This window comes from Cutaneotrichosporon cavernicola (genome assembly GCF_030864355.1).
Source record: "Cutaneotrichosporon cavernicola HIS019 DNA, chromosome: 2".
Taxonomy (NCBI): Eukaryota; Fungi; Basidiomycota; class Tremellomycetes; order Trichosporonales; family Trichosporonaceae; genus Cutaneotrichosporon; species Cutaneotrichosporon cavernicola.
The window spans coordinates 1,942,140-1,963,643 of record NC_083394.1 but is presented as its reverse complement, the minus strand read 5'-3'; the positions used below and the strand labels follow the sequence as shown (position 1 = coordinate 1,963,643).

At 58.9% G+C, this 21,504-nt stretch overlaps 8 protein-coding genes across 8 annotated transcripts; 5 read left to right on the top strand and 3 right to left on the bottom strand.

Annotated features, from left to right (window-relative positions):
* Positions 1-1,788: 1,788 nt before the first annotated feature.
* CcaverHIS019_0207670 (uncharacterized protein) lies at positions 1,789-3,634 on the bottom strand (the record flags this gene model as incomplete). The annotated part of the gene is made up of 3 exons (XM_060597816.1): positions 1,789-2,153; positions 2,200-3,363; positions 3,397-3,634. 3 exons carry the CDS (start codon positions 3,632-3,634, stop codon positions 1,789-1,791), a joined length of 1,767 nt encoding a protein of 588 aa, XP_060454671.1.
* A 2,962-nt stretch (positions 3,635-6,596) lies between these two features.
* On the top strand, positions 6,597-8,324 carry RET3 (uncharacterized protein; the record flags this gene model as incomplete). The annotated part of the gene is made up of 3 exons (XM_060597815.1): positions 6,597-7,182; positions 7,254-7,638; positions 7,682-8,324. The coding sequence occupies 3 exons, from the start codon at positions 6,597-6,599 to the stop codon at positions 8,322-8,324; spliced, it is 1,614 nt and encodes a 537-aa protein (XP_060454670.1).
* A 239-nt stretch (positions 8,325-8,563) lies between these two features.
* On the top strand, positions 8,564-9,608 carry RET3 (uncharacterized protein; the record flags this gene model as incomplete). The annotated part of the gene is made up of 5 exons (XM_060597814.1): positions 8,564-8,566; positions 8,596-8,821; positions 8,968-9,196; positions 9,391-9,494; positions 9,562-9,608. 5 exons carry the CDS (start codon positions 8,564-8,566, stop codon positions 9,606-9,608), a joined length of 609 nt encoding a protein of 202 aa, XP_060454669.1.
* A 275-nt stretch (positions 9,609-9,883) lies between these two features.
* Positions 9,884-12,160, bottom strand: CcaverHIS019_0207640 (uncharacterized protein; the record flags this gene model as incomplete). Its single annotated transcript, XM_060597813.1, has 2 exons — positions 9,884-11,911; positions 12,005-12,160. 2 exons carry the CDS (start codon positions 12,158-12,160, stop codon positions 9,884-9,886), a joined length of 2,184 nt encoding a protein of 727 aa, XP_060454668.1.
* A 725-nt stretch (positions 12,161-12,885) lies between these two features.
* On the top strand, positions 12,886-13,916 carry CcaverHIS019_0207630 (uncharacterized protein; the record flags this gene model as incomplete). Its single annotated transcript, XM_060597811.1, has 3 exons — positions 12,886-12,975; positions 13,374-13,610; positions 13,782-13,916. 3 exons carry the CDS (start codon positions 12,886-12,888, stop codon positions 13,914-13,916), a joined length of 462 nt encoding a protein of 153 aa, XP_060454667.1.
* A 588-nt stretch (positions 13,917-14,504) lies between these two features.
* SEC27 (uncharacterized protein) lies at positions 14,505-17,331 on the top strand (the record flags this gene model as incomplete). Its single annotated transcript, XM_060597810.1, has 5 exons — positions 14,505-14,507; positions 14,544-14,644; positions 14,677-14,785; positions 14,819-16,502; positions 16,538-17,331. 5 exons carry the CDS (start codon positions 14,505-14,507, stop codon positions 17,329-17,331), a joined length of 2,691 nt encoding a protein of 896 aa, XP_060454666.1.
* Positions 17,332-17,514: 183 nt separating this feature from the next.
* Positions 17,515-18,676, bottom strand: CcaverHIS019_0207610 (uncharacterized protein; the record flags this gene model as incomplete). The annotated part of the gene is made up of 4 exons (XM_060597809.1): positions 17,515-17,658; positions 17,751-17,994; positions 18,027-18,205; positions 18,254-18,676. The coding sequence occupies 4 exons, from the start codon at positions 18,674-18,676 to the stop codon at positions 17,515-17,517; spliced, it is 990 nt and encodes a 329-aa protein (XP_060454665.1).
* Positions 18,677-18,869: 193 nt separating this feature from the next.
* Positions 18,870-21,235, top strand: ENP2 (uncharacterized protein; the record flags this gene model as incomplete). Its single annotated transcript, XM_060597808.1, has 2 exons — positions 18,870-19,193; positions 19,241-21,235. 2 exons carry the CDS (start codon positions 18,870-18,872, stop codon positions 21,233-21,235), a joined length of 2,319 nt encoding a protein of 772 aa, XP_060454664.1.
* Positions 21,236-21,504: the final 269 nt, after the last annotated feature.

The following is a 21,504-nucleotide window of genomic DNA, read 5'->3' as shown; positions in this document are numbered from 1 at the left end:
GCTAGGATGGCCACTCAACCCGTTATTCTTCAACACGTCGTTTCCAGACCAGGTTGTTTGTCCATGTGCGTTCTAACGTACTGCATTGACTGGAGTACTGGAACTCGTGGCCACGGCCAAGGAGAATGCTGTGTCTTGTTAGATGTGGTGCCTCCAGGTTGAAGTTGGAGGTCCTCGGGATGCAGGAATGTAGCTTCTGCAGTAGCCCGTGTGGAGGAGTGATGTGTAGGTGCATAGAAAACGGTAGTGCGGGCTAGGTAGATATACGAGGGTGGAAGTGGCCTGTGCGATAGCGATGTCGAGGCCGAGAAGTAGAGGTGCGGGAGCAAAATTCGGGGCTGGTGGCACTTCTGCCGCCAACTCAACGGGCAGTTTCCAACAAGTCTCACGTGAGCATCCTCACCATAGCTCAGTTGGTAGAGCGTCGGACTGTAATCCGTTACCACGCCGCGTCGAAGAGACGTGGCAGCCAATCCGCAGGTCCTGTGTTCGACTCACAGTGGTGAGAGCTTTTTGGGAATGAGCACTATGCATCGCGTGCGGAGGACGTTTTGGAAGGTGGTCAAGATGATAGGGAGGTTCGCGTTCGGTGGTTGGGAGAGTTCCATGTGGCTCGGAGTTCGCAGACTCAGCTAAGGTCAGGGACGGGAGCGCTTGGCGAGCGGCTCGTCTTCGCGATTAGCGGGATCACTGTCGCTTTGCGCCTCGCATGGTTGAGGGGACGCCGTGGCGGAGCAAACAGCACCGCCGCTCTCATCGTGCACAACTGCCACTCACTTCCTCCACAGTATCTGAGCTTCCATGTCGTCAGGATCTCCTTCCACGATGAGAATGCTTACCCCGCATACTCCAAGACATACACGTCTTTGCCTTCTCCCCGCACTGCCCCACCAAGCCCAAGTGGCCTTTTGTAGACAGTCCTTCGTCGTCGCTATGTCCTACAGCGAACCACCCCTCCCCTCCTTCGACCTCCACTGCCGAGTCAAAAATGGGGATCTCCTCCATGAAAGGGAACCAAATATTCAGGCCAAACCAAACAGCGTTTGGGCATATCAATATTTGGCAATCTTTGCTTCAGCAGTCAGGTCTTTTCATCCAAAACCCGAGCCCACACTGCTTCAAGAACACAAAACTGTGGTCTTCACACCACTGGCTCCAATTATCACACTTTCCCAGTGAATTAGATGGGGGGCATGTACGGTAGCTGTTCACAACATGATTTCGCCAGTCACCTAATTCCCAACAGTCTGAAGCTTCAACTTGGCCGAACAATCGTATATATCCTGCTCGCCTCAGAAGACCACGGAGGAGTAGGGAAGCATTTCATAACATTGTCAACATATGTCCTGTACTTGCCCCCATTCCTTGTCTCCTTTCGTTCCACCTCACTCGAAAAAGAAGCCACGCGCGCGGGTTGCTGTTCCTGACCGAAGTCTGCCGCTATCCAAAGTTGACCTTGAGGTGGGGATTATGGGTTGCTCGAGGAGGAAGATGATTTCCGGCCTAAATCAAGTGGGAAACCGAGCCCCGTGAAAGGCTGACGTGGAGGAGGGAGAGACGGCGAAGACGCCCCCTCAGTAGCACAGCTCCAGGTCTACAGTTGCCCGCAATTAGTACTGTCTCTGATGCTGCATGGGCGAGATGAGAGCATCAGTGGGACATGAGGGGCATTTAAAACCTCCCGGCAAACAACACAAACACTTAATCAATGGCCATACATTGGTCATCATTACGCTGGAGCTACAGCACTGCTAACCACCCCTCCACCCTTCCACTGTATTAAACCCCTTAAACGTGCTCGCGCGACAGCCTGCGCCCTTCGGCGGGACCGCTGATGACGCGGGAGAGGCGGCGGCCGAAACCTCCATCCTCCATCTTCTCGGCGCGGATAGTGCGGCCGAGGATCTGCTCTGCCTCCCGCGAACCAGCCGGGGGAATGTCGCCCTCGAGACTGACAGTGACAGGGTTGCGGCGCTCGTTGTGAGCCTTGGCAAAGATGATGTCGAGCTCCTCGAGAGAGTACTTCTTGGTCTCAGGGAAGTAGAGGTAGACGACGGGGAAGATGATGATGCCGTTCATCGCGGCGAAGAAGGCGTACGTGCCCCACCCGATCTTGGCGAACATGGGCCCGGTAGCCATCACAACCATGAAGTCTGGGGTCAGTACGATTCAACCAGGAGAGGGGACGCGGAAACTCACTGAAGAGCCAGTTGCTCGCGGTAGAGACAGCGTTGGCGGGAGCACGGATGCGGAGAGGAGTGACTTCGGCAGGGTAGAGCCAGGTCATGCCGAGCCAGCCAATCGAGAACCAGGTGTTGAAGAGGAAGAGCATGAGTACCGAGACGCCCTGGGCGGCCTTGTTACCGTCGCTGACCTCCTTGTATAGGCCCGCGAGGATAGCAAACGTCGCCGCCTGGAGGAGAGCGGTCCAGACCATGAGGGGCCGACGGCCGAAACGCTCAACCATGAACAGAGCAGCGATCGAAGTGAGGAAGTAGACCGTTCCGTTGACGCCGGCGATGGTGCGCGACATGACAGGGCCCAGGCCCATGCCGCCAAGCACGGTGGTGAGGTAGTAGGTGATGAGGTTGATGCCAGAGATCTGCTGGAACATCTGAGCGAGGAAACCGAGGAGGGTGCGGCGGAAATGCTGGGTCTTGCCGTGGGACATGAGCTCGCGGACGCTGAACTTCTCCTTGGACTCCTGCTGGGCCGAGTCGACGATACCGTGGAAGGTGCGGCGGATCTCGGGGTCGTCGACGGTGGTGTTGTCCAGGGCAGCGAGGACGGCGACGGCCTCGGCGTACCGGCCCTTGGAGACGAGCCAGCGCGGCGAGTCGGGCAGCCTGAAACCGTAGATGCAGCCGATCATGATGATGGCAAAGACGATCTGGAAAGCCATGGGGAAGCGCCAGGCCGCATCGTTGTCGATAAAGTAGCATCCGAGGTTGATCCAGTACGAGATCATGATGCCGAACGTAATGAGCGAGCCCATCCAGAGCACGAGCTGGCCGCGGCGGTGAGGCTTGGCGCACTCGGACTGGTAAGCGGGGACTGTCGAGGTGAGGAGACCGTTTCCGATACCGGTGACGACGCGAGCAACGAGCATGTGCGCGTACGTGAAAGCCGTGGTTTGGAGAATGGCGCCGATAGTCATGATGAAGCCGCCGAGCGCGATCGTGTGCTTGCGACCCAGCTTGTCACCAACCCAGAGGTTGGACAGGGCGCCCACAAGACAGCCAATCTCGTAAATCGCAACCATAAATGACTGGAGCGTCGCCGCGTTGGCGTTGCCGCCGCCGAAACCGGCCTCGGTCGCGGTGCTCGGGAACTGCTTAAGGAAGATCGGAAGGGTGAGCATACCTGCCGTCAGCGATGCCATAATGCATTCCTTACCGGACATGACACCCTGGTCGTAACCGAAGAGGGTGAAGCCGGTACCCGCAACAAAAGCGACCATGTAAGTCAGAGAGTTGCCCTTGAGCTTGGAGGGCTGGAAGCGTGCCGCCTCATCCCAGTCGATAGGAGGCGTCTCGAAGCCGTCCTCGTGATCGGTGATCGACTCGCGCAACCGCTTCGCAATCTTCTCTTCGTGTCCCCCGGGAGTGTGGTCGGTCGTAGGCGTTGTCGACATTGTGGAAGTGGTGGTTGGGAATGAGGTTCTTCCCATGCCTCGGCGGGTCTTATGTATCACTCATGTTCCACATCAGCCACCCCGTCCCCGACGGAGCCTTGAGGAGCTCCTGCGGGGCAGAGAGAGTAAATTGCAGGGTCTTCTCCGAGGACCGAGTCGGCCACTAGCCAGCTGACAACAAAAAACAGCTTGTCGACAAGCCGACAAGGGGCGTACATCCGAACCGGCAAAGTTCCTTGCCCTGCGAAGCGTCATACTTTGTTGAGAAGGCCCAATCCCATGACGCCACTGTACTCCACCAGCACCCCGAGAAATAATGGCCAGATTGTTCCCGCACAGAAGGTATGACGGCATAAACTGTAGCACATGTCTCAGGGTGGCATCACAAGCTAGGAATGGTAACTCCATGGCGGCGTTTATCGTCCATTTTGCCCCTGGGCAACTTGACCTGTTCGAGTTGCCAACATAACGACGAGGTACGTCGGAGTCTACCCAGGCCACGCACAATGAAAAGTGTGCTGAAAGCCGCTGCGGCGTTGTTTCAGACGATGATTGTTTCTCCTTGTGACGAGGAAATTATGGGGAGACCCGTAGATCTGACTGACTTTACCATTCAGGTGACCCAGAAGAATCTGTCATTCAGCAAGTGGACGCCGTACATGCGCTGACCGGGGTCAGTGGACGGTAGGTGGCAAGATGGTAAAACCAGCAGAGGTAGCTCCTGCACGTGAGCAAATATGGTGGTGTTTTGAGCATCAGGTGATTGTTGTTCATTGAGCGACTCTGCCACAGTAGCGCCTGGACTTGGCGAGGAGGAGTAATTATTCCTTCAAGCCAGTCCGTCCGGGTTAGCTACAGAGGTACAGTGCCTCAGGTACTGGATCCAGCCACATCAGGTTGTTGGAGTCGGCCGAGATCGGTCGGTGACCAGGAGGAACGAGGCACCTCGACTTCCGGACCGGATGTAGCGTCTCCGGGGCGGCCTCTGGAGGTTTTCACGGCCGTAGGTGTCTCCTGATCCCCTGTTTGGTTCCACGTAACTCTCGTGGTGCTCCGGATCGTTTTTCCTGCTGGGCGTCGTATGTTGCTGCTGTTCATTCCAAACTGCTCATCGTTCCAATGCCCTAGGCTTGTCAGACTGTTTGGCTCCCAAGATGCGTAGTCAGTGGCGGATGGTAGGATGGTCTCGAGTGGCGCGTCACCGCTCCTGCCCCAAGGAGCAGTGCCCAGCAGCGTTCTGATGTAATCAGTTCCCTGCCGTCTCAGTGGGAATCCTATGGCGAGATGCAATACAGAGAACCCCAAGCTGAGGAGCTGAGAGTGACTTCACCATGATCTGCTGGGCGGGGCTGAACACGAGCCCCACGATGAGATTTGATGCTTAGTATCCCACGCCTGGCGACTTGTGAGTAACACGGACGAGCCGTCAGTGTCTCCTCGCAAGTTCGCGGCACCTTTCTCGGCCTGTGTCTACAGGTAGCGCGCCGTCAGCGACGTCAGCGAGAAAGGTGTCCAGTCCTGTGTGGTGGATGTCTAGGAGGCGTTGCCCTGATAGAGGGCGCTTTCTGCTCACTTCTTGTCAACGTGATGAGATGGCTGTTTCATCCTTCTGGCCACCGCCATCGATGGAAAGGCGGCTGAAGACACATCACGATGATGGCTCCCCGTCGTAGGTGCAGCAAAGGCCAAAGATGCTCGTCCCTACACCTCCTCACTCAGCCTCCACAGTCCCAGACGCGTGCGCTCGTTACGGAGCTCGCAAGTTAGGTTCAACTGACAACAATTCGCTTCCGGCTACATCTTCCTAACGTGCGCGAACCTTAACTGCGCCTAGGCGGTGGGGAATGCGGTAAGAAGCAAGAGAGGGAATGCCGCCTCCGGCGGCCAGACGTGTGTGAGTGGCAAAGGGCGCAAGCATCTCTGCTTCGCTTCGTCTTACACGCCCCGCACCACGCGCGATCAGCATCGATCAGTATCGATTCGCCAGCGACAGTGGTCAAATCACTGATTATGATGGTTGCAGGCATACGAGTGATGGTTTGCAAGACCTGAATTAATGACGCCACCTGCCTATTGGCTGATGACAGGTGACTGTTGACAGGTGACAAAGTCTGAGTCTGATGACGATCGTGCCTGGATTTCTACTCTTCACATGTCGACGTCGAACCACGAATCCTCGATTATACCGAGCAGTAACCGGGCGATAGTGTTTGTGAGAATTGTCGAGACTGACGCTGCCGAGGAATATTTCACTCATCTTGTGGAGCTGCGATTGAGATTCCCAACGTACAAGTCTGTAAGACCGATGCCCGGGTGTACTGTAGACTGCAGGGTCTCGGTCGCGTGGCGGTGTGGATGGCTTTTTGATTGCTTTGAACTATGACGGAATCAAATCCTTCATCACAGGTGTTGCCGCTCCCCTTTACCCCTTCACTCCCTCCCTCCTTCCCCCCCTTGCTTGGCGTCACCCTGGGCCTGGGTATGGTTCGAGGTCACGATCACTTGAGCCATCGTCTCCATCTCACCTCTTTACTACTTCTATTCACTACTATCAACCCTCTTTTACACTACTCACCATCTTCATCTGTTCGTTGTGTCTTTGGCTACCCGACTTTTTATTGCCTGTAGACACTTCCAACCCGCCACTCCCTCACACGACTCTCCTCTTCTGTGCACCATCTTTCAAGCCACCGTGGAGACCCCAGTACATCGAGATCTGAGCACCAACTGGCTCGAATCAGCCGCATATACTCGCCACCTAAACGTTCCCCGCCGTCGACCTGGTTATTAGCGGCCATCGTTGCAGTCGATTGCACACACAACCAACCTTCTCTCGGCATCGCAACCTCGTGTCTCGGTTGCTTCTTGACTCGCCCCGGCCGCCGCCATACCCATATCCATACCCAACCTTCCCTCTTGCCTTCCTCCCATTACACCATCAGCGTCACACGACCACGCCACCATGTCATACTTTACCATGGCCGGGTCAGAGTTCGACCTCCCCCATCCCACACTCTCACGACACCCCCCTCGTTTCTACATCCCTGACCGCTCCGAGTACTCGCCTGGCCCAGCAACATCAGGCTTTGGACGAGAGCCTCTCTCGATGCACTCGCGCATGCCGTCGAGCTCGACCTTGCCATATTCAGGTTACTCAACGCCATACCACCGCGAGTCGTTTTACGGTTTGGGCTCGCGATCCTCCATCGCCGCGCTACGCCACGCGCTCCACAGCTACCCTCGCCACGCGCAGGGCGGTCCCCTTACGCCCCAGCAGCAGATTTCGCGCGCGCGCCAGGGGCCCGCCCCCATAGCCACCCGCGGCGGCGACACGAGCCCAGGGGAAGCAGCCGAGCTGGGCGACCCGACCGCGACTCTACCAGCTGACCTCTGGGCCAGAAGCAACGAACCGCTGGAGGCGCTCATAGACATCCACAGAGTCCTATACCGCGGTGTTGAGGACCCTGCAGACCCCAGAGCACCCGCGTGGGCCGAGCAGGGTCGTGAAGTCAAGCGCGTGATGGAGCAGTGGTTTGAAGGCGACTGCGGTGAGTAGAGCCCGAAAGGAAGCTCGCGTTTCCCCACAAAGGTACCAAGTGGCTCGTGCTAACCCCACCAGTTTATGACCATCCCCTCGTTCGACTGTCATCGCGCCAGTCCGTGCTCACCCACTTTGCGCTTCTTCAACTGCTCTCCACCGCTTACCTCCCCTCATTCACCCCTTCCTCACTCCTCCTCCATGCACGGTCTCTCACCTCGAGAGTGCGCTCGGCCCTACTCGGCCCGATTTACTTGGCATCTCCGTCGGCCAATGCGTCTGACAAGCGATCCGCATCCGATCCTATTGACGAGTGGCTCGCATCGTCAGGACAGCATCACGGCTCCGTGATGAACCGCAGCAACACCGACGATGGGTGGTGGAAGCTCTGGGACGTTTCAGCCGAGTGCCGAGACATCGGCTGCATGGAGTGCTACGAAGGATACCACATTGCACTGATCGATCAGTGAGTTCGCTCAATTGCTCTCTTTTCTTGCAGCTAACCACAGTGTCATCTCCCTTACCCTGTTCCCGACTGTCATCAAGCGTCCGCTCAACAATTTGACGCCTCTGCAGTCGTCTGACTCGCTCATTCACGGTCCACCGCGCGGCTTTATACTCCGCTTAGCTGAGTCGGTGCTGCGCGAGTTCGACTTCTTACTACACTGGGACCTGCCGGTTTCGACGATCATCGAGTTCAACGAGGTCGGCAAGGCCACCCATGTGCGCGATGTTGTCGATGTGCGCGACGTGATCGACACGTTTGTGCCCTTTGCCAAGCGCTTCAGCTGGATATCCCGCCGGTTAACTGGCATGTTCACGTCGGCCGTAGGCAGCGTGGCCCTCACTCTTCTGCCCGGACACCAGGTCATATTCGGTGACCCGATCCGTGTTGGCGACGCCAAGGCGATGATCCGCGAGCTCGAGGACGACGCCGAGGGCAGCGGGCATGGGTGCGGCCACAAACACAAGCACCACCTCGGTTCGGCCATTGGGTTGAGCTCTGTAGTCAAGGCGTCGGACGTCGCGTTTCCCGAACACGCAGGCTTTGGCAACTCGTTAGGGTTGCAAGGTGTCAACGACGACGGCCCCGAAATGCTCATGTCACCGTCTATGGCGCCCGACGTTGACGGTTCGCGGTCAGACACGTAGCATTGCATTGGTTTCTTCTGATAGCTAGGTTGTACATGTACCTGTTTGAGTTGTTTATATATGCAGTTGTTGTGTATAGACGCGAGCGTAGCCCAAGGTAGGGAAAGTGGAGGGAATTATGAGCCGTGCCTGAAATACCGCCACGTTAGTTGAACGTGTCCGCGATCAAGACATCTGGACGTACTTGAAACCGCCGAACTCGTATCCGTCAGACCTCCATATACCTATCCACGCTCAACATGGTGCGTTCTTCCCTTGAGCCAGCTTACAGAAGGCAAACCTCTCCCTTTACACGGTCACGGCGCTGCTCATCCTCGACAGCGAGGGCAACCGCGTGCTGGCAAAGTATTATGCGCCCCCGCACTCGGCCATTGGCACCGGCACGCCTGCCGAGCTTGGCGTCGGCGCCGGTGGACCTGGTATGCCCGGCCTCCAGACGTACAAGGAGCAGCGCGTGTTCGAGAAGTCTGTCTGGGAAAAGTCGAGGAGGGGAGCGGGTGAGTGCTCGTGGCCGACGTGATGAGGTGCTGACGCGCCTTCCTCCCGACAACATTGCCTGACCGACTCTATCCCCCGTTCACCGACCCCTCCCTATCTCACCCACTCTGAATCGCCTCGTATCCTCGCACACTCGCACGCGCAGGCGAAATCCACCCCCTCCCCCCGCACCTGATCCTTTCGCGCCCGTCGACCGACCTGCACTTCCACATTGTCGGGCCGCTCTCAACGAGCAACGAGCTCATGCTCCAGAGCACGCTGACGGCATTCCATGATGCGGTGTCGCTCCTCCTCCGCGGTCAGATTGAGAAGCGTATTGTGCTGGAGAGCCTCGACCTTGTTCTGCTGGCTGCCGACGAGACTGTTGATGATGGGTGAGTGTGCTAGCGGGAAGAGGCGAGGAGTGGGCGGCGAGGTGGAAGAGGGTGACGTAAAGCGCAGAGGGTGGGAGGGTGGGAGGAACGAGCGGAGCGTAGTCGAACGACGGAACGACGGCAAGAAAAGAACAAGAGCCATTACCCACCCCTGGCCCAGCTCTGCCCTTCTCGTTTGCTTCAGCTGACCACAGAATCATCCTTGAGACGGATGCGGCGGCCATCGCGGCGCGCGTGACCCGCCCCAAGCCCGACTCGACGGACATTGTCATCAACGAGCAGACGCTCATGAACGCTTGTGAGTGGGAGCTAGAGCGCACCACCTCGCCTCAGCTGGGGTTCATTTGTCGACCGGCTGACACCAGACTCTACGTTCAAGGACCGCGTCACGCAGAGAATTGGGCAGCTCTAGATATTGATAGTGGTATGACATGGCCGACTTGTACGCGTATGGTGCGAGGTGCGCAATCAAGTCAGTTGCTTCCCGATCAGTAGGTCACTCGTGTCCATCGTCCACTAGTCGCCAGCAGCGCGCGCTTCGTCTTCACACGCCCCACCCACCTTCACACGCCCCACGCATGCATGGAACCCGGAAATACAAACATCTGTTCTGCCACATCATGCTATATGCCACGAGCCATCACGCCCCGGCGCGCCAAGGCTCTTTTTTTCTGCAGCGTCAACCGCTTAGTACGAGCGGCCGAACAGCGTCCACTTGGACGCCTTCTTGCCACACTGGGGGCAGCACTGCTTCTCGCCCTGGGGGAAGGGGCCGAAGCGCTGCTGGTCGAAGGGAATACAGAGCGACTTGGCACCGGAAGAGGGAGCCTTCGAGTCCTCAGCCTGGCCACGGGCAGCCTCGGCCTCGGCGCGCGAGCGGTCCTTGAGGTCGTCCTCGCACTGAGGGTCCTCGCACCAGGGGATGGCGAGGATGTTCTTGGCATCGAGCGTGGGGGTGACGTCCTTCCACTCGGTGACGGGGATGATGTGCTTGTCCATCTTGGCCTTGGCGTTCTCGTACATACTCTTCTGGATGTCCACGAGAGTGCTCTTGACGCTGTCGACGATGTTGTCGAGGGGCATCGAGCTCTTGTTGTTGTCGTAACGGCGGACAGCGAGCGCCGACTTGGAGGCAAGGTCGCGAGGGCCAAGCTCGAGACGGAGGGGAGTGCCGCGCATCTCCCAGTCGTTGAACTTCCAGCCCGGAGTGTAGCCGTCACGGAGGTCGACGGTGGCGCGGACGCCGCCGGCGCTGAGCTCGTCTGCGAGCTTCTGGCACGCGTCGTAGATGGTCTTGTTCTGGCCCTCGACCTTGGAGAGACCGACGGGGATGACAACGACCTGGTGGAGCGCAACCTTGGGGGGGAAGACGAGACCCTGGTCGTCACCGTGGATCATGACCATGACACCAATCGAGCGGGTCGAGAGACCCCACGAGTTCTGGAACACGTTGATCTTGGTGATGGCGTTGGGGTCCGAGCGGTCGGCGTTGGGGTCCTCAACGTTGATGTCGAACATCTTGGAGAAGTTCTGGCCAAGGTGGTGCGAGGTCGCGCCCTGGATACCACGGCCAGTAGTGGGAATGAAGCCCTCGACGGTGGTGGTGTAATCGGCGCCGGCGAACTTCTCGTTCTCCGACTTCTTACCGGGAACAACGGGAACAGCGAGAAGGTCGGTGTAGACCTGGCGGTAGAGCTCGAGGATGTCGAGAACCTCCTGGTCGGCGCCAGCCTTGTCGAGGTGGGCGGTGTGGCCCTCCTGCCACAGGAACTCGCGGGTGCGGAGGAAGGGCTGGGGGTTCTTGAACTCCCAACGGACGACCGAGTTCCACTGGTTGAGCTTGAGGGGAAGGTCACGGTGCGACTTGATCCACTTGGCGTAGTAGGGGTACATGACGGTCTCGGAGGTGGGGCGGATGGCGATGTGCTCCTCGAGGTCCGACTTGCCGGCCTTGGTCACCCAGGCGACCTCGGGGGCGAAGCCCTCAATGTGGTCCTTCTCCTTCTCAAGACGCGCCTTGGACACAAACATGGGGAAGTAGCAGTCTTGAACGCCGAGCTTCTTGATCTCGCCGTCGAAGAAGGCCGTAACGTCCTGCCAGATGTGGTACGAAGGGGGGCGGAGAATGTAGCAGCCCGAGATGTCGTAGTAGTCGAGCATCTCACCCTTGATGAGCACGTCGGTGTACCAGCCCGGGAAGTCCTCGTCCTTCTTGTACTGGATAGCCATCTCGTAGAGGTCGTCGTCCTTCTTGGGAACCTCCTTCTTGGGCGCAGCCTCCTTCTTCTCCTTAGGAGCGCGGGCAACGGGAGCGGGGGCGTTGGCCTTGAGCTCGGCAAAGTCAAGGACCCGCACAGCGTCGGGGGTAGCGGTCAGCGACTGGAGGTAGGCCTTGATTTCAGTGCCCTTCAGAAGCACGGTCGAAGCTGACGAGGTGAGGTGGAGGGCGAACGCGTCAGACGACGAGGCGAGGGCCGAGTCGAGGACGACGAAGAGGGTGGAGGGAACGGGGGCGGGAAGGGGGAGCGCGGAGACGTCGTCCTTGGACGCGGCAGAGGGGACGACCTGCTTGATGAGGTCCTCGTTGGCAAGCCGAAGGTCCTTGAGGCCAAGGGCACCGCCGATCGCACCGGACGAAGTCTCGGTTTCCTCCTTGGCGATAACGAGGACGGGGGTGGGCTCAGCGCTCTTGGGCTGCTTGGGCTTGAAAAGGAGCTAGTGTTAGCCAGCGCGGGGGGGAGTGAGGGGCCGAGCTCCAAGGGGGAAGGTCGTGTCCAAAGTCCGAGCAACGGTCGGAGCTAAACTCACAGTCTTGGTGAGGGGAACACCGGCCTTACCGGCCTTGTCGAGCTCGGCGCGCCACTCGGCACCGCCAGAGACGGCGGCGTGCTTGAGCACCTCAGGGGCCGAGATGCTCAGCTTGCCGAGACGCGCAATGATATCGTTGTCGGAGACGGCAGCCATGGTAGGGAAGGGTCTGCGCGAGGTGCGGGGGTTGTTGTGGGAGGAGTAGGGGCGCGCAGCTACGAGGAAGCGCGGAGGGTAGTGGGTAATGTGTTTGTTTGGGCGGAGGAGAGGGGAAGATGCTCTGAAGAATGCCTGAAGTGGGCGGATGAGCATGAACAGATAAAGGAAAGGAGATGGAGGTGTGTGATGAGCACAATGGTCCGTTCACCGTTCGACTCGTAATTCCAGCATCAGCCAGCCAGCAGCCAGCCAGCAGCCAGCCAGCAGCCAGCCAGCGGCACAGGCAATTGGCAGGCTAGTACAAGCCCACCCCTCCACCCAGAAACAACTACCTTCCCTTCCCGTGTCCAACATTGTAGATCCGCCCGTTCCTGATTCAAACCTGGCGGTTACTATGCTATATTATATCTAACCGTAATCCATAATCAACGGATCGGATTCATTAATATTTAAACATCATCACTTAATTCATTCCTAATTGATGGAAGATGAACAAAAAAGTACCGCGTCGGCAAGAGATCTGTCACGTCTGGTTGGAATGGACGTTAGGTGAACGACTGAATTTGCCACAACCACGTGGGGGGCTATTTCAGTTTTAGGTGAGTTTCGGGATTTCGGAGTTTAGTCAGTTTGGTCTGTTCCAGAGTCGCAAGTTCCATGGTCCCAGAGTTTGGTTCAAGCCTGGTGTAGCGACGACCTCCATCCCTCAACACTCACACAAAATGTCGGCCGACCTCCAGTGGCTCGTTATCCGCAAGTGGAACTCGTTCATGCGCCCTGCGCAGAACGGCCCCGTCTTCTCGTCGGAGAAGGTGAGAATCGCCGAAAAATCGATCGCGCGGAATATTGGCATCGTCAATGGCAGGACGAAATTGGACAGGCTGAGAGGAGACTGGGCGTCTTTGGAAGATGGGCAGGGACAACCTCGGGAAGAAGAGCCGGTGTGAGAGAAATATGGGCAGACAGAAGGGGGAAGTGCTGCTGCTCCGAGTACGCTCTGCATCGAGATGGAGAACTGTGCAGACCAGCCTGCTTGCACCAGTTCGAGAGGTCTGGAACTGCCCAGACATCTAGATCCAGCAGTGCGAGAGGCGCACGTAGGGAGATGTGGAGACGCCCAGATACGCCCAGTCCGTGCCGCCCTGTTGTTCTGTCGATGCCGATGTCCACGCGTATTGGCACTTCCGCTCGCGCAAACGCTCACACGCAGGGCAACCTCCTCAACATCCACTCGGGCAAGTACTCTGGCCTCGCCAACAACAAGGTGATCGACATCTCGGCCAACGCCGACGGTGCCATCTCGGTCACCAAGACCGTTGCCAACGGCGGCAAGGTCGCGTCGGCCCGCAAGTCGACCACCCTCCGCCGCTCGACCGGCCCCCGCCGCGCGAACAAGATCGCTGCCGTCGAGACCGCCACCAAGGGCTTCCGCGCTGACCTCCGTCACGTAAGTCTTTCCACCTCACTACACCCCATACAGCAGCCGCGCTTAGAACTCCCCGGACTACCTCATGAAGGCGGAGCGTATTAGGTCTGCGAAATCATTCCCCGACTTTCCTGCCCGCGCGCGCTGCACGTGCGCGGGCTTTCCAGTGCTGTTGGGATACACTAACACCAGGCCGCCGTTGCCCGCATCTCGGCCCTCACCCGCGCCAACCGCGTTTCCGCCAACCCCCCCAAGGAGTTCGCGGCCAAGCAGCGTGGCAAGAAGGCCGCTGCTGCCGCCGACGAGAACGCCATCGAGCTCGACTAAGCTAGTCGTAGTCGTGGGCATGTAGGTGTAGAGACTGGCCGGCAAGAGCTGTCGCGTCAGGAGGGCTTGGTAGTAGAGGTATGCCATATCTCTCGCATCGTGCTTGTAATGTTGTTGGCGGGTTCGAGTCGGGAGCTGGTGGCTGGGAAGGAGCAGGACTGTTTGTCAAGTATCAAGTGTCAAGGGTCAGCTCAACTATTTTGTGTTTCGCGATGTGCCCTCTGCATCATGATGAGGGTCGTCAGCATACCCGATCACCAGGCTACCATGCATACATCTGGCGTTAGCTGGCATCGCCAGTTGCCAGCAGATGTAGATGGCGGCTTCCTGGATGGTCAAGTGGAGGAGGTGCCACACGGAGGTAAATATCAGGCACGGCTCAATGAACGCGCCTCGCTGGCCTCACCACGTTAACATCTCCAGCCCGGATTCAGAACACCTCAACAAGTCATCTCCACAACACCATCTTCTCCCTCTCTCTCTTCCCCTCGGCCTCACTACCCTTATAAACCGCGCCGCCGCGTCCCGAACTAGTGACGGTGCACCGCTCCCTTTCCCCGCCTGTGACCGCCGAGAAAATAGCTCAAGATGGTACGTGTCCCGGTGACACATCCGACTGACGCGTAGCCGATGCTCCTCGACATCCAGCGCAAGCTCCTCGCAAGGTCTGACCGGGTCAAATCGGTCGACTTTCACCCTACCGAGCCTCATGTCATCTGCGGTCTCTAGTGCGTGGCTGCAGCAACTCCGCTAACGGCAGCAACGGCCAGGTCAAGATCTGGAACTATGAGACGCAGACCGACATCAAGACGTTCGAGGTGACCGATGTTCCAGTGCGCTGCGTTAAATACATTGCGCGCAAGAACTGGGTGAGCTCGTCGCTCTCTTTGAGCTAACGTCAGTTCGTGTCAGGTTCGGATGACTTCCAGCTCCGCGTGTACAACATCTCGACTGGAGAGAAGGTGACCTCGTTCGAGGCGCACCCAGACTATATCCGCTGTTTGACTGTGCATCCCACGCTCAGCCTGGTACTTACTGGTTCGGACGACATGACGATCAAGTGCTGGGACTGGGACAAGGGATGGCGCTGCGTCCAGATCTTCGAGGGCCACACCCACTACATTATGGCGCTCGCTATCAACCCCAAAGACCCGCAGACCTTTGCGTCAGCATGTCTCGACCACACCGTCAAGGTGTGGTCCCTTGGCAGCCCGGTCCCCAACTTCTCCCTCGAGGCGCACGAGAAGGGTGTCAACTACGTCGACTACTACCACGGAGGTGACCGCCCGTACATTGTCACGACGGGTGACGATCGTCTCGTCAAGATCTGGGACTACCACGCCAAGTCGTGCGTCCAGACCCTCGAGGGCCACACCGCCAACGTGTCGTTCGCCATCTTCCACCCCTCGCTTCCCATCATCGTCTCGGGCTCCGAGGACGGCACCATCAAGATCTGGCACTCGTCCACGTACCGTCTCGAGAACACGCTCAACTACGGCCTCGAGCGTGCGTGGTGCATTGCGTACCGTAAGACCGGTAATGAGATCGCCGTTGGCTTTGACGAGGGTGCCGTTGTGCTCAAGCTCGGCAGTGACGAGCCCTCAGTGTCGATGGACGCGTCAGGAAAGGTCGTTTACGCTCGTAACACCGAGGTCCTCACCGCCAACGTTGGCCAGCTCGGCGAGAAGGATGAGATTGAGGATGGCCAGCGCCTCTCCCTCCCTCTCCGTGAGATGGGCACGACCGAGGTCTACCCCACCTCGCTCCAGCACTCGCCCAACGGGCGCTTCGTAACCGTCTGCGGTGACGGCGAGTACATTATCTACACTGCGCTCGCGTGGCGCAACAAGGCGTTTGGTAGCGGTACCTCGTTCGCCTGGGCGTCCGACTCGAACACGTATGCTGTCCTCGAGGGCAAGTCCAAAATCCGTGTCTACCGCAGCTTCAAGGAGCGCGTCGGCCTGATCAAGTCGTCGGGTTCGTGGGCGGTCGAGGGCATCCACGGTGGGCCACTGCTTGCGGCGCGCGGCTCGGGCTTTGTCATGTTCTGGGACTGGGAGACCGGGGCTGTCGTCCGCCGTATCGAGGTCGACGCCACCAACGTCGCCTGGTCGCAGTCGGGCGAGCTCGTTGCAATCACCACCGAGGACTCGTTCTACGTTCTGCGCTTTGACCGCGACGCGTACGCTCAGGTGCTTGACTCGGGCGAGATTGTCGGTGACGAGGGCGTCGAGGAGGCGTTTGACATTGTCGCCGACGTCGCTGAGCAGGTCAAGACGTGCAAGTGGATCGGTGACTGCTTCATCTACACCAACTCGGCCAACCGCCTCAGCTACCTCATCGGCGACCAGTCGAGCGTCATCAACCACTTTGACACGAGTATCTTCCTCCTCGGCTACCTCCCGTCCCACAACCGCATCTATGTCGCCGACAAGGACATGAACATCTACAGCTACGCGCTGTCGCTTACCGTTGTCGAGTACCAGACGGCCATCCTTCGTGGCGACATGGAGGAGGCTGAGCGCATCCTCCCCAGCATCCCGGCCGACCAGCGCAACCGCATCGCACGCTTCCTCGAAGTGCAGGGTGAGTTAAACTTACCATGCCCTACCTGACAGCAGACCTCAAGGAGCTTGCGCTGCAGGTGTCGACAGACCCGGACCACAAGTTCGACCTTGCCATCGGAATTAACGACCTCGAGACTGCACTCTCACTCGTGCGCGCCTCGCCCGAGGCCGGTTCCGAGACCAAGTGGAAGGTGGTTGGTGACAAGGCGCTCGCGGCATGGCAGCTCGACCTGGCGCAGGAGGCGTTCGAGAAGTCCAAGGACCTGGCCGCTCTTCTGCTGCTCTACACTTCTCTTGCCGACCGGGATGGACTGCAGCGCCTGGCGAAGGCAGCAGTGGAGAAGGGCCAGAACAACATTGCGTTTGCGGCATACTTGCAGCTGGGCGACAGTGCCAGCTGCATCGAGTTGCTGGCATCGACTGACCGCCTGCCCGAGGCGGCGCTCATGGCGCGCTCGTACAACCCGACACTTGCAGGCCCTATCTCCAAGAAGTGGAAGGCCGAGCTCGAGGCTGAGGGCCGCAAGAAGGTTGCCGCCACCATCGGGTCGCCGGACGAGGACCGCGGCCTGTTCGAGGAGCTGGACAGCGAGGGCTCGGGCGTTATGGTCGAGCGCGACGTCGATGGAGTTACTGCTGGTGTCGCGGGGATGGCTGTGCGCTCGCCGTCGCCGAAGAAGAGCCGGACGCCGAGTCCCGTCAAGGCGAGCCGCTCTCCGAGCCCGTCCAAGGCGGGCCGCCCCGAGGCGCAACAGAAGCCGCGGACGCCGTCGCCGACCAAGGGCCTCTCGTCTCCGACCAAGACGCCCAGCCCAACACTGAGCGGTGAGGCGGACAAGAAGGACTAGCCTCTGTATAGACTAGGATACGCATGCATGGATAGGACAGCGGGTTGTGCTGTGTGGCGGTTGTTGCGAATGGGCGGTGAGGATAATGGTTAGCTCTGCAAGATCCAGTGACTGGCACAGCGGTCACCAGCCCAGTCCTGGACAATAGTGAGCGATGCATTGGAGAAGTGTCTGTAAGCTTGTCTACATGCGGAACCCGCGGCGCCACGAGCCAAGATACTTGTGACGAGCGTAGAGAGCCGACGCGACGCCGAACGCGATGCCGCCAGCGTGGCCAGCGGAGTCGGTCAGACCTTGGCGCGAGGTGATGGCCTGCCAGAAGTCCCACTTGGTGTTAGCACGGTTACAGAGGCGGTTGAGCTTTGGGTATTGCCAGCTAGCTATGTAGGCCAACCGTAGCTAGTGAGTGAAGCACTCACCGCGAACAAGCCGCCAACGACCATCCACGCACGCGCTGGAATGATGAAGAAGAGCAGGAAAGTTGCCTGTGGGAAGATGGTGCCGTAGAACGCGAGGCAAGCGTAGATGGCTCCGCTGGCGCCTTCGGACCCCCCAATGCGACGAGTCTTGTTAGTGTTGAATGTCTGGTACGCGAGTGAGCAGATACCGGCAAACAGTCCGCCGCCAATATACAGTCCTAGGAAGTTGAAAGCGCCAAGAAGACTGGGGTCAGACTTGTGGGGAAAGGTACTCACCCCGCCACCGCTGGAGCCATAAAGTACAGGCCGAGCATGTTGAAGAAGATGTGCGCTGTGCTCATCTGAGAGAAAGTGCTCGTGACCAGAGTCCAAATCCGCCCTTCGGTGATGTTGGGCATGCAGAGGATAAAGTTCTTCCACATCCAGTTGTAGAGGGACGGGTCGCGGAACCGTTGCTACCATCAGACACAACTGATGGAGGATCCAAAGGAGGGAAGACGTACCCATGAGGAAATGGCGTACTGCCAAGCCAGGAAGACAATCGCGTTAAGTGCCATGATGATGTACACGACATGCAGAGGGTTCCAGCGGTTCACACGGGCGCGGATCATGTCGAGCACGCCGGGGCGGGGAGGGGGACGTCCGTTGCCGGAGGAGCGGTTGTAGTGGTCCCGAATCCGGCCGAGGGGGGAGGAAGAGAAGGCGCGATGGAGGAAGCGGTGGGTCATGCTAGCAGGTGGAGCAGAGGGGTGCGGCTGCCGCGCCCAGAGGGCGTTGACGCGTTCATTCGTGAGTAGCGAGGTCGAAGGGGTGAGGCGTGGCTTTGACGTGGCGGGCGAGCTTGAGAGCGGACGAGCGCGGATGACGGATATGGGTCGGCGGATGGCACAGCGCAGCGCGCCGAGGCCGGGTAAGAGGCGCGACATTGCTTGCTGGAGAGAGGAGCTAGAACATGGAAGAGTGCAAGAACGCTTGCGTTTGTCATTGCCGTGGGTGGGAGAGTCCAAGTCGAGTCTGGGGCTCCGGGAAATTTGACCCCGTCGCCGCTCATTGAAGATTGAAGATTTCGGATCGTAACAACATCAACATCATCGACTACTTTGTAGTATCATCAACACCATGGCCTTCCCAAAAGTCTACACGGTCAACGGGCCGTCGTCGACTAGCGCGGCGGCTCTACCGTCTTGGGTGACTGTCAAGGCGCGACCGAAGCGAGACGCCCACGGACACAAGAAGCGGGTCAAGACGCAGCACACGCTCGGCCAGCTCGAGCTGATCCAGGACTTCAACTTTCCCGCTGCGGGGATCAAGATCCGCACGACGAGGGACGGGTTGCATGCCATCGCTACTGGGACATACAAGCCCATGATCAAGGTGTGGGACCTTGAACAGCTTACTGAGAAGTTTGAGCGTGTGACGGATGCGGAGAATGTCGACTTTGTTGTGAGTGACCATCTGGCGTTTCCAAACAAGTGGTCAACTAACGCCAGATGCTCTCGGACGACTGGACCAAGTCGCTCCACCTGCAGCGCGATCGCTCGTTGCAGCTCCACACCCAGGGCGGGCTGCACCATACCATCCGCCTGCCCATCTACGGACGCGCTCTGGGATATCACTCGCCCAGCGCTGACGCGCTCGTAGCATGTACCGGTACGGAGGTGTTTCGCTTCAACCTCGAGGAGGGGCGGTATATGACCCCCTTGAATGTTGGGCAGTGGGCGGGCGCCGACGTCGACGGCGTCAACTGCCTCGACGTGAATCCTCGACACGGACTGTGGTCGTTTGGTTTGGATGGGGGCGGCACCGTCGAGTTCTGGGACCCGCGCGCACGCAGTGCACTCACACGCCTCACCCTCCCCGCTACCAGTCTTCTCCCCGCCCAAGACTATACTGTTGACGGGCTGTTTGCGCGTAATCAGAAACTGTCCATCTCGAGCCTGAAGAGTCACCCGACGGACGGCCTGTCGCTCGCTGTTGGAACGAGCTCAGGCCACACTCTTCTGTACGACCTGCGTTCGTCTACACCATTCGCGGTCAAGGACCAGGGATACGGTGAGCCGGTGCGGGTTGTCGACTGGCTTCGTGGTGGTGGGACGCAAGAGGATTCTGGGCGGGTAGTGAGCGCCGATTCAAAGGTCATCAAGGTGTGGGACAAGAACTCGCCCGATACCAACCACCTCTCGCTCCACCCCCCAAATCCACTTACGGACCTCCACGCCGTCCCGGAGAGTGGACTGTTATTTGTTGCATGCGACGCCTCGCCTCTTTCGACATACTACATTCCCGAATTTGGGCCTGCGCCCCGCTGGGCCTCGTTCCTCGACAATGTCACCGAGGAGATGGCACAGGACGCCAGCGGCGCTGGAAAGGGCGCTTATACCGACTACAAATTCGTCGACAGGGCCGAGCTCGAGACTCTGGGCCTCACCCATCTGGTCGGCACGCCAGCACTCAAGCCATACATGCACGGCTATTTCCTCGCCCTCAAGCTCTACCAGACTGCCCGCGTTATTGCCAACCCCCAAAGTTACGAGGCGCATCGCGAAAAGGCCATTTCCGCCAAGTTGGCCGAGAAGAGCGCGAGTCGTATTCGTGCCCGCCGCAACGAACCAAAGATCAACAAGGAGCTTGCGGAGCGGATGCGCAAGGAGGCCGAGAGGGAGGAGGCATCGAATGCTCGCAAACGGGCTCGTCGCGCCGAGGACGGGGAAGAGGAGGACGAGGACGAGGAGGGCAAACCTGCCGCCAAGGACTTGCTTGCCGACCCACGTTTCGCGGATCTGTTCACCAACCCCGATTTCCAGATCGACGAGGGATCGCAGACGTTTGCGCGCCTCAATCCCGCCACGGCGCGCGATGCCAGTGCGCGATACCGTACAGCGGTGGAAAGCGAGGACGAGGAGAGCGACCACGCGTCATCTGGTATTGGGAGTGGGAGCGAGAGCGAGAGCGAGCAGGAGGAGGACGAGGAGTCCGAGGAGGAGGCTTCGGACGAGGAAGAAGAAGGGGAGGAGAGTGGGGATGGGGAGGGAGAAGAAGAGGACGAGGATTCAGAGGACGAGGTGCAGCAGGCCGCTGCAGCGGCCAAGTCTGCGGCCGGCAAGCCGTCACGCGCGTTCCCGCTCGCCTCTGGCGCTCGCCCGTCGTTGGTGGTCGGCGGCCAATCCACCCGTCCCCAGACGTTCGGGCAGCGTTTGGCAGCGTCGAAACCCAAGGCAGAAGATGAGAAGCCTGAGGGTGTTATTGCCATGCGTCGGGCTGCGGATGGTGGGATGGAGATGAGTTTCGTCCCCAAGGCCGAAGCTAAGGGCGACGGCAGCGACGACGAGTATGGTGGCGGCACGTTCCGCCGGCGGTCCAAGGTTGAGCACGTTGGGGCTGGGCTTGAGATTGGTGTCGAGGAGGAACAGAGTGGGGAACAGGGACGTAAGACTCGTCGGCATCCGGGACGGAGCGCTAGTAAGAATACGTTCCGGAAGAGGTAGATGTAGATGCATAGGGATTAGATCTAGCTGTGGATTGTAGATGTGGATGGGGAGGGGAGCATGTCGGTGTCAGCTGTCCCTTGGGGAAACTGCACAAAAACCAAAAGGCGAACTTGTTGCGCTTGTGAGTGATCATGGTGAGGGTGAGTTTCCATGACCATTGCAGTGCGGCGCCCCGCTGGCTTTTGCGAGACAGACTGCAACACTTGTGGCCCGTTAACTGCGTCAGACAGATGTATACATATCACGAGCGCCATGAGCGTCTGATA